Here is an 11,573-nt window from a genome sequence, read left to right on the forward strand (position 1 = left end):
TCCCTCTACCTGTCCTAGACCCTGAGCACCGTGGGGTTAGGGTTAGGGTTAGGGTTAGGGTTAGGGTAGGGTTAGGGTTACAGTTAGGGTTAAAAAAAGCACACAAGAGCTCAGAAAACCAAGTAGTGTTTCCCTCTGTGAGGGGAATTTATGAGGTAAATCTCCATTTGAAAGGGTGTCTCCCTCTCTGTACCAGGAATAGGGTAACTGAAGCTCAAGAAACTTTTACCTATGGAGAAGGCCTGGACTTAAATCTACATAACAAACATACCCTTGTTTACTATGCACTGCCTGATGACCTCCTTTAACTGGCTTCCCCCCTCTCCCAACACCTTTTGTTTTTTAACTGAAGATGGTATGTAAGGGAGATTAGGTCATTTCCTGAGTTAGTTTTCCTGGTGTTGACCTGAAACAAACAGACAGCCAGATATTTCTCCAGCAAATATGGGTTTATTCTCAGGATCGGGAGAAAATCACAACTTGGAGGTCTGCAACCACAGCAAGGCACATGAGCATCCCCATGAGTCAAGGGAAGGAAACACCTCTGCAGAAAGGAAGAGGACCCTGGACGGGCTATAGCAAACAGTACACAACTTTTTATTGGCTGAGTCCTTGAGTCCTGGCTCAGTCCTTTCCTGAGGCCAGGAAATGAGAGTCTTTCTTCTCACTGTGGGGCTCCGCAATTGCGGTAACGCATGAGAGCTCTCCGTTCTGGTCTCCCGTCCTATTTAATTGAGGTTTCTGCTTATTAATTTTTACAACACTAACCCCCAACTCTTAGCCCTTGGCCCAATCCCTAAACCCAAACCTAACTCCTAACCCTTAACTCTAGGCCCTAACCCCTAAGCTTATCCCGTCCCCACCATCCTAAACCCTCTCCCTAACTGCACCCTTCACGCCACCCTCCGTCCCTTTCCTGGACCAACTGGGCCAATGACATTTCTGAATCTTTCAGCATCTCCACCCTGCCTCTCCCCGCCACCCTACAGCCCCGCCTCCAGGGCTCAGGAGGCGACTGGGGTCATCCGCCCCTAGGTGAGCGGATATGTGCTCCCAGACCCAGAGCGTTCAACAGCGTCTGCAGGACGTGCCCAGGCCGTCAGGAAGTCAGAGAGCCCGCGCTCCGCTGCACTTATCTCACCTAAACGCCCTCCAAGACCTCCACGTGACCCCCGGGGACTCAAGCGGCTTCGCGCCCCTGCCCCAGCAACCAATCGTAAGTCAGGGACAACGAAGCCGGCCCACGCCAGGCCTCCCCATGGCCCCGCCCCCTCTCCACTGCCGTCCAATTGCTTCTGGCCGGCCGTCCTCCGCGCTTCCGCGGCGACTTCCGCTGTCGGCGGCGGGGCGGCAGGTCGAGGGGCCTAATTCCTGCGCCTATGGCATCCGGGAGCGTCGGGCTGGCTGAGCTGGGTTTTGTGGAGGCGGCGCCGGCGTGGCGGCTGCGCAGCGAGCAGTTCCCCAGTAAGGTGGGCGGCCGGCCGGCGTGGCTCGGTGCAGCCGGGCTGCCGGGGCCCGCGGGGCTGGCCTGCGCGCTGTGCGGCCGCCCACTGGCCTTCCTGCTGCAGCTGTACGCACCGCTTCCGGGCCGCGCCGACGCCTTCCACCGCGGTCTCTTCCTTTTCTGCTGCCGAACGCCACCGTGCTGCGCCGGCCTACGCGGTGAGCGGCCCGGGGCCCGGGTAGCGCGTGCGCGGTGAGAGGCCTGCGGCCCCGGTCGCGCGTGCGCTTCCTTGCCTGCGGTCAGGGCCCAGGGACCGTGCAGCCTCCTCTGCGACCCCGCCGCGGGCCTCTCCCCTGTACCCCGCGAGCGTTTCCGGGGGTGGGGGTGAGTTCCAAGGGCTCGCGCCTTCTTCGACCCCAGCTTTTTGTTAATCAGTCGGTAGTAGGTGTTCAGATATAGAACCTGTAATTTTTCGGAAACCTGGGTTCCAACACGTTGCTCATATGTATGTAGTCTGACTTAATGTTACTTTTGTTACTAATTTGAACAAGCTCAAAGAGCCTACTTAGTTGTATGGACTTTAAAAAGTTTCTCGTTTTCACTCTTATTTTTTCTTCCTTTCCAGCAAATAAGCTTTTTGAAAGCAAGAACTTTCTATTTTTTTTTTAAAAAATGACTGTCTTTTCAGTCCTGTGTGGAGTGAAGGCTCAAATATTTGAATTGCTATGTTGTTTTATTTAAAACATGTGTAACGTTGCTCCTTCTCTCTCCTTAGTTTTTAGAAATCAGTTGCCTAGGAGAAATGACTTCTATGCCTATGAGCCACCTTCCGAGGATCCCCCGCTGGAGACAGGAGAATCCGTGTGCCTCCAGCTCGAGTCCGGTGCTCATCTCTGCAGAGTTTGTGGCTGTTTAGGCCCCAAAACATGCTCCCGATGTCACAAGGCACATTACTGCAGCAAGGAGCATCAGACTCTGGACTGGAGATTGGGACATAAGCAGGCTTGTACACAAGGTCAGTCAATTCTGTTTTTATTTTTAAATCTCAGCTCAGTTTCATAGTGTCTGTCAGGCCAAATCTTTCATTTTGAGGATAAACATTAACATTACAAAAGGTGTAATACTTTTCAAAGCTTTGGTTAACTAGTGACATAAACACCTTTATGAAGAAGGAACTGTGAGGTCTTGCCCACTCACGTCCCAGCCTAGCTTTAGTATAGTCATTTAATTTATGAGCCATAATCTAAAATGCTGGAGCTACATGTGTTAATTACTAGGGAAAACTGTTATGACATGGAATACACTTCAGATATAGGAAATTATTTGACCTTCCAAACTAAATGATTACTAATGATGCTAGTTACCTTACTTTGTTTCAGGTGATTTGGACAGTACAGTTCCAGACCACAGCTTCCTTTTTCCAGAATTTGAAATTGTAATAGAAACAGAAGATGAGATTATGCCTGAAGTTGTGGGAAAAGATGATGAATCAGAGATTATAGGTAGCATGGGTAAGGAATCAGTTTCAAAACTCATTCATTAAATATACACTACTATGTATAAAATAGATAACTAATGAGAACCTACTGTATAGCATAGGGAACTCCACTCAGTGCTCTGTGGTGAACTAAATAGGAAGGAAATCTATAAAAGGGGATATATGTATAAAGAAAAAAAGGAAAAAGGTGGGGGGAAGAATAGTGAATCTAGTTGAAGCAGAGAGAAAGTAGAGGGTCAAGTGTCCCAACATTCCAGCCTCAAGGGACATGTTGTCACCCATTTCAGGGGACACTGACGGCCTGCCATGGAGACCTAGGGATTAGAGAACCAGTTTGGAGACACCCGTCTTAGATCATTGCTAAGACAAGAAACGTTTTTCTTTTTAACTAACATATGAGAAGATTCAGTGCCAGATGTTTAAAAGCACCTAGGGAGAGGGATGCTATGTTTGTTGGTGGGTAGTAGTGTTAGAGAGTGTGCTTTGGGGAAGAATTCACTGATGAAGGAGTCTGATAGAAAATTTCCAATAACAGGTGAGAGAGAACTCCCTGTATTGAGTGTCCAGTGAAATGAAACCATGCTGTATCTAAACTGGACAGTGCATGCCATTGATCCACACTGTCTCTGCTCCCTCAGACATGGGGCCAATAAAGTAATAAGCAATAGAAATGTAAAAAAAAAAAAGAATAAAAAAACTCTTTCATTAAGTGATTAAATATAATGCTTGAAAGGAAGGGCTCAAGATGCCAAGAAGAGAAGCACTGATAGGAAAAGGCAACTCACTTGGGAGGCTGCAACCTATACTTTTCAAATATTGCCTCATTTGAAGATATCCTTTCTGTACTTCCCTCCTTGGCATATACAGGAACGTTCTGGTTCCTGTAAACATGTCAGAGGAAGTATCCAGGTGGTCAGTTGGGTGGGGCTGCACAGGATGCTGGAAACTTGGAAAGTTTATCTGGCTCCAGGACTTGGAAAGTTTCTCTGATTGAGATGGTGGACATGAGAGTGCCTAGCAGTGTTTGGTGGGCAGCAGGGGGCCCTTTTATCTGGCAAGTTTCAGATACTTGATTTCATCAGTTACTTCAAGGTTATCATACTCTGGAGCAGTGCCTGTGCTGAGACTGAGCCGTAGCCAAAATTGATCCAACACTTACTCTGTACCACGGGCCTTTTGTGCATGATCTTACTAAAGTCTTGACATCAGAACAATATGTTAGAAACTCTGCCCCATTTTGCAGTGAGGAATTTGAGGTTCTGGGTATAACTTGCTTGGTCATATAACTGACTAAAGTTGTTAAGTTCTAGAACTGAAGTCTGAGCTCACGTCTTACTCCAAAACTTGAGCCAAAATGTAGATTTCAGAATCTAAATTAAATTTTGGATTAGAATGTCAGCTTACTGGCTTACAGTTCACATTCAGGGTATCAGAAATATCTTCTGAGTTACAAAGACTCGATCCTGTTGGGGATGGTGGTGTTTCAGGTAGCTGAGATTCCAGAGGTGAGTGTGAAGGAGTGAGCTGGTAGGGTTAGGGCATGTGATGACTGAATGAGTGTAAGGGAAAGGAGAGATGAAACATGAAGAGATTGGAAGTAAGAGTCCAGATGGGTGAAGGACACTAGTGATAAGCAGGGCTCATATTTTTTGGGTGCCCTTTTGTGTGCTGGGCACAGCAGTCCTCAGACTGGGACTTGGGGTCTGTTCTTTTAATATGGAGTTTTAAAGAGAAGCTCTTACTAGGAGCCGGCATAGTAATAATGCTTCATGGAGTACCTGCAAAGTCAGATGGTCTTAAAGCACAAACATTAATGAATTAAAATAGGAAAGCCTGTAGAAACATCTGGCCTTCACTGTCTGATTTAACACTAAGTTGGTTGTTTAAAACTGGCTTCCCTCAGCATGTGTTTATTGTCCAGACATGGAGATTATTCCTGTTGCATAATAGTTATGTTGATAATTTTTTAGGTGAAACACCTGAGGAAGAACTGGATTCCATGGCAAAACATGAATCTAGGGAAGATAGAATTTTCCAGAAGTTTAAAACCAAAATATCCTCTGAACCAGAACAGGTAAAATAGAATTCATTTACAGCTCCTTCTGTTCTTTTCAGGTGGTGATTTAGGGGTATAAACCCTGAGTAGGGAATTCCCTGGCAGTCCAGTGGTTAGGACTCTGCACTTCCATCGCTGGGGGCCCAGGTTTGATCCCTGGTTGGGGAACTAAGAAACCAACCTGCAACATTAGCACAAAGACCACTGTGGTTTTGTGAAAAGAATAATGGGTTTTGCTGTTATGAAGAATTCTGGCTTCTTGAATTACATATTGACCTTCTGATGTAATTGTATCTATGGTGTGGGGGAAAAAAAAGAGTGGTTTCGAGGATTAAGGTAGATTGTAGACTCACAGTAAGTATTCAGCAAATGCTTCCCTTTGCCTCTTTTCTTCCATTAACTTTATTCCCCTTAACTTCCCTTACCATAAACATAAATCACTGAAGAAGACAGCTAAATTCCCATAAGCCAGTCGCTAGAGCAAATCAACATCCAGGGGCTTATAGGAAGAGTAGGTCTAGGTCCTAAATACTGAGAAGGTAGTTTTTAGCAACACATATGCTTTTAACAAGAAATATTGAGGAAGGTCACTCATTTGTTATATAAGATGTTATAACAAAATTTACTTCTGTTTTATTTAAACACTGTGGCTCACTTGGTATTTGTTCCTTTAAAAATTGTTAACTAAGTTTCCTTATATCTGTGTGAAGGTAAGCACAGACCCTGGGCTGCATGTTAGACTGACAACCTGGTGATGGGGAAATAGGATTATTGTTAGTCTCTTCACAAAATAGTCATAGGATTCAGATTCTAACCATATTGACATCTAAGCAAAATAATTTGGATATCCTGAATCAGATAAGCTGAAACAGTCCCTTTGATCAGGGGCCCCAAACCCTGGGCCAAGGACCGGTACCGTGAAGCTTCAGCTGCCACTCCCCATCGCTCGCATTCACGCCAGAACCACCCCCTTCCCCCTCCCTGTCCGTGCAAAAATTGTCTTTCACGAGACAAAACCAGTCCCTGGTGCCAAAAAGGTTGGGCACCGCTGCCTTTGATGACGCTGAGAACGGTCTTAATTGTGCCCAGTGGAGGGGCACAGGGGGACAGACAGTAAAGTGGTTTTCAGATGAGCGTTTCATCAATCGTAAGAGTATGTACAAAGCTTCTCTAGATGATCCTCAGATCACATGAGATGTTGGTGATTTAAACTGATCCTTATTGATTTTAGATTCTCAGATACGGCAGAGGGATTGCCCCCATCTGGATCTCTGGTGAAAATATCCCTCAAGAAAAGGATATTCCAGATTGCCCCTGTGGTGCCAAGAGAATATTTGAATTCCAGGTATGACCTTAAATAAGTACTATTTTAGTATGTAATTACCCTGATTTATAATTTTAAGCATTAAAAAACTTTGCCAAAGTAACATATGTGTATGGGTCCCTATGGTGTTATGGAAGGTTCCCTATAATGAAAATCAGTAGTTTCCTACCCCACCTTAGGGCTTGTTACAAGGAGGGAATTATCTTTTACTGGTTATCTGGTAGTTATTTCTATCTTTAAATAGCATGCTTTTTCTGAGATTTATCAGTTTACTAGTTTTTTAGACATCTGTTGACTGACTTCTGCAGTAGTGAGGATTTAAATGTAGTCACTCACACCATCTAGACCATCGCCCACTTCCCAGTGTGGTTAGGGTCAATATTATTTTAGTGCCTCTATTGTTACCTTTATAATTTAAAATAATATACCTTTTTTACAATATTTGACTCTCTCCTTTGTGAGAGTGTTTCAGAACGCTTACTCTGTTTAGTCTTGGTTTGTAGATTTGTTAGGAGAACAAATTAATGTAATCATTAAGGTAACCCCCCCCCCAAGAAGTTGTTAGCATCAAAATCCGTTTGGGTTGGGCGGAAATGCTCCTGAATTGTGGATTCACTAACCTTATAAAGTGATATTTGTTTCTTAGGATAAAAAAAGGATTTTTGTGGACTGACCCAAAACTAATTGGTTCTTACTGCCAGAGCTCTGACTGACGCCCAAGATGAGCTGACGGTGGTTGTATAAAGCAATTTGATAACAGTAGTGGCAGTGCTGGCTCTTACTCTTTCCCATGAGACCACTGACTCCTAAGACCCATTTCTAGTCTATACAAATACATCAATAGATTTCCTTTTTGTATTCTACTAGGTTAGTGTTTCTTCAGAGTCATAGTAACAGCATCTGCTATTCAGGTTGTAAATAAACCAAAATAAGAGTTGCCCAAAGAGAAGCCTCATCCCTATTTTGTGGCATATTATTAATAAAAAAATAATTAGGTTAACAGCCAGGTCAAATAGGTCAGCTGATCTTATTATACTTAGGAACTTCTTTCTTAAACGAAAAAGAAAGACACCAAATAGAGAGGGACTTTAAAGAAACATAGAGTTGCAAAGTATTTTTAGATTGTTAAGTATGTTAACACCATTAATGTCTTTAATCTTGCTGTGGAGTGTGGAGATGGAGAGACCAGGATCCCCAGGAAGGTCTGGTCTGTTGAAAGCAGACTGTGCTCATCACCGCCAAGGAGCGCTCTGACTGTGCCATCCTTTTCCCAGGTCATGCCTCATCTGCTCAACTACCTGAAGGCCGACAGACTGGGCAGGAGTGTCGACTGGGGCGTCCTGGCCGTCTTCACCTGTGCTGAAAGCTGTGGCCTGGGCACTGGCTACACAGAGGAATTTGTTTGGAAGCAAGATATAACAGATACTGCCTAAAGACAACTGTGTGAAGCCTCAAAATATTCATCATCTCTTAGACCTTCCAATTCCATTTCTAGGACTTTATCCTAAGGAAATAATTATACCAGAGATACACAAAGATGTTGTTTTAGGTGTTGTGTATCTGTCCAGCAGGAGGCTACACAGTCTTAATGATACAGACTTATATGCACATCAAGTAAGATAAAGATGCCAAGGTACCATTGTAGATGGTATTCATAGTATGCTATTTTTGTAAAAATATTTATACACATATATACACCAAAAATATCTGGAATGAAATGCACTAGGTGTGAACTGGTTAACTGAACAGTGGGACTAAGTGACATGATCTTTTTACTTATATGTATATTTCTTTCTATAATAAAAATGGGTTATGTGCCTAATTAAGTCAAACCATCACTCAAGAGCATTTCTCCCCTAAAATTTGCAAAGTTAAAACAAGGAGAAAAATATTTGGGTAAAACCCCAAGAGACTTCCTGAGTTCAAAGAGAAGCTCTACTTCAAAACTGACTTTGGTCAGCCAGTGGCACTGCTTATAGACCAGAGACTGAAAGGTCTTCTCTTTCCATCTCCCCATCTCACAGCACTGTCCACATGGCAAGTAAACCCAAATAAGGACAGGGAATCAGCCACGGGAATTTCCCTGGGTCAGCCTGAGGGAAGGCTCTGAGGTAGCTTTCAAGTGAGGGATATTGTTTCCGATGCCTCTGTTTACACAAGCGGTTCCTGAATCAATGCCACCAGCCACGCTAAGGCTCCTTCCAGCCCCAGGTGATTTATACTTGTGATAATTCCCAATTCTCTTGGTGCTGGGCAGGCTTTACTGCTGCGAAGGCAAACTTGGAGACATTGCTGTTGATCACTGTGTGAAGACCAGCAGCTAGTTCTGGTAACATCCCTGCTAACCCTGAAATGCACTGCCACCATAAACACATCTTTTTGGAGGTAATATCACTTGCTAATATCACTGACTTGGCTATTTCACTATAGTTTTTTATCAGGAAATCCTGGCCTTTTAGTCCATATCACGTGTGTGTGGATATGTATGTAATTTATATAAAGATACATAAAATACTGGACTAGTGGGGCCTTCATAGCCCAAACTATAAATCAGAAGTTTGCCCCAGTAGGACAGCATCCTGACTGCGAAGGACTTTTTAAGCAAATTGTTTAGGGTCTGTCTATTTGGAGAGATCCCCAGATTATGTAGACATTCTTGCAGGCATGTTGGTAACCCACCAAGCTATCCTTTAGGTGTGTATCCCTGCCAAGGTCTGGAGATGACAGCAAGTTCACCAGGCATTTCCATTTGGAGACAGACTTCCAGCACTGACTTGGCAACCATGTCCAAAAAAAGCAACTAGTTGAAAATAACTAAAACAAAAATAAGAAAATTTAGATAAATAAAAAAACTCAGTTGCCTCTAGATATGTCAAGACATTTAAAAACCTTCATGCCAACCATGAAATGACCGACACATCTCACCCAGCAGCTGCTCCTGCGGAGGACATCAATCACTACTGCCAACCCATGCATGCTGTCCCCCAAACCTCTGCTTGGCCCAGATACTGCCTGACCAGGCAGCTCACCCTACTGTAGAGAGCAGTGCAGTCACCTGTCCCTTTTTGATACATTGAATGCTGGTCTCATCATCCTTTGACAATTCAGAGATCACAGCAAAGAAAAAATGTTTCAGTGCTTTTGATATTCATATTAGTGGTAGTGTTCTGTTATTCTAACTAACTCATCATCCCACGTGTCTTTAAAAATTAAGGGTTCTCAGCGTAAAATACGTAATATAGAACTGATCAAATAAAAACCCTGTAGTCTGAATCTGGATTGGATATATTAGGACGAACTCATGAGGTATTTTATCTTGAAAACTTTTAAAGGGAAAGCAGCAAGAACTTATCCTGCTATGTGAAAGAAGTATATAACTATATAAAAAAGTATTCTAACAAATCATGAAAAAAATAATTAGAATTTTATCTTTTGCAACCCACTAATGAATTAGTGGATCAATCAGAAGATGCCAATCAGACATTAAATCCCTAACAAACACTACTTACAGTCTTTAGAAAGAGATCAAGCCTTTAGATGCAGTCACCCACCGGCAGGAAATGCAGAGAACAGAGGGACATGCTGGCTGCACCATCCTGAGTTTGCAAATAGCAAGACAGACTGTAAGAAACTACCAGCCAAACAGCCTATAAATTTCCTTAAATGAGATGGCAGGGGAACTTAAGGAATAAAGCAGACATAAAAACATCAATTTATTAAAATGGAAGACTAACCTATATTGGTGTTTAGGTAATTACTGTAAAAAGATAATGGTTATTTGGGTGGGTGGTGTTGCTGGACTGGTGCATAAGGAGTAACAAGAATTCAGTAAAGTGACTGGAAATAAATCTATCAGCAATAATTTTAAAGTCTTATGAAAAATGCCATTAATAATGAACTAAAATACTTAGGAATTAACTTTTATGTAATGTAAAGCCCTATATGAAAAAAATTATGAAACTTTACTGAAGAACCTAAAGGAAGACTCACACGTGGGGAAACAATTCTTTCTTGAATAGAAGGAGATTATACTGGACTGATGTCTTTCCGATTCATCCATACATTACTGACATCACTGATGACTGGAAAATGCAAGAAAAGGGTACCTCATACACCATGTTCTCTCTGGACTGTAACCTGGTATGGATCTATCAAAACCTAGAATGTATAAATGCTCTTAATACAGTGACTCCTCTTCTAGGCATGTTACTACAGAAATACCTGTACTTATCCACAAATACACATAAAAGGATGTTCCCTGCAGCACCTGTTTATAATAGTAAAATACTACAGGTAACATAAATGACCATAATTACGGAAATGGTTAAATATATAAAGTTGTGTAACCATCAGATTACATCATGTGGCACCATCAGATTCCATTTCATGGCAGTATGTTTGTCATGGAAAAATGTGTATGATATAGTGACTAAAAAAAGGAAACTATAGGGGCTTCCCTGGTGGCGCAGTGGTTGGGGGTCCGCCTGCTGATGCAGGGGACACGGGTTCGTGCCCCGGTCCAGGAAGATGCCACATGCCGCGGAGCGGCTGGGCCCGTAAGCCATGGCCGCTGAGCCTGCACGTCTGGAGCCTGTGCTCCGCAACGGGAGAGGCCCGAGTACCGCAAAAAAAAAAAAAAAAAAAAGGAAGCTATAAAATCAAACATATGCTTTACTATTTTTTTCAATATGATAACAAAAGCACCCCCAAAAGAAAAAAACCTGAACAGAAGAGGGCTGGGGAGGTACCCACCAATCTGGTAGTTAACCTAGGGAAACAGACAGAAGGGAGAGGAAGGAAGAAACTTTCTGGTTTCTGAAAAAATATTTTTACAATTAAAAAGAAAAACACATGCCTGAACAATGAACCCCAAGAACTTACACGTGCTCACCTGATATTCATGAGAAAAACACACCTCACCAGTCAGTGGACAACCCCAGCTCTAACACTGAAGGCCTTTGGCTTAGAGCCCGTGTTTGCCACTTAACGGGCTCTGTAACCTTGGGCTGACCCTCAGCTGGGGCCTACCTTACCCTACTTGTGAAAGAGGAACAAAACCTAACTGCAGCTTTTGTGAGAAGGCAACATATCTGGGAAACGGGAGGTGCTCAACGTATGGGACGTAATAAACATGTTTTGTGAGCAACTTAAAATTTTCAGACAATTCTTCCATTTTCACTGCAACATACAATGAAATGTTGATTGAAACAAACAACAAGCAAGCAAGCAAGCAAACACACTGAAATGGTTT

General features: G+C 43.2%; 1 protein-coding gene across 1 annotated transcript; it reads left to right on the forward strand.

Annotated features, from left to right (window-relative positions):
• The first annotated feature begins 1,313 nt into the window (after positions 1-1,313).
• Positions 1,314-8,154, forward strand: PDCD2 (programmed cell death 2). Its single transcript, XM_060168009.1, has 6 exons — positions 1,314-1,662; positions 2,220-2,459; positions 2,824-2,955; positions 4,913-5,016; positions 6,230-6,343; positions 7,597-8,154. The coding sequence occupies exons 1-6, from the start codon at positions 1,380-1,382 to the stop codon at positions 7,753-7,755; spliced, it is 1,032 nt and encodes a 343-aa protein (XP_060023992.1). The 5' UTR covers positions 1,314-1,379; the 3' UTR covers positions 7,756-8,154.
• Positions 8,155-11,573: the final 3,419 nt, after the last annotated feature.

This window comes from Lagenorhynchus albirostris, chromosome 12, assembly GCF_949774975.1.
Source record: "Lagenorhynchus albirostris chromosome 12, mLagAlb1.1, whole genome shotgun sequence".
Taxonomy (NCBI): Eukaryota; Metazoa; Chordata; class Mammalia; order Artiodactyla; family Delphinidae; genus Lagenorhynchus; species Lagenorhynchus albirostris.

Coding starts and splice junctions, on each gene's coding strand:
- PDCD2 (XM_060168009.1), top strand. CDS start 1,380: ATGGCATCCGGGAGCGTCGGGCTGGCTGAGCTGGGTTTTGTGGAGGCG. Junction 1,663..2,219: donor GTGCTGCGCCGGCCTACGCG/GTGAGCGGCCCG, acceptor CTCTCTCCTTAG/TTTTTAGAAATCAGTTGCCT. Junction 2,460..2,823: donor TAAGCAGGCTTGTACACAAG/GTCAGTCAATTC, acceptor ACTTTGTTTCAG/GTGATTTGGACAGTACAGTT.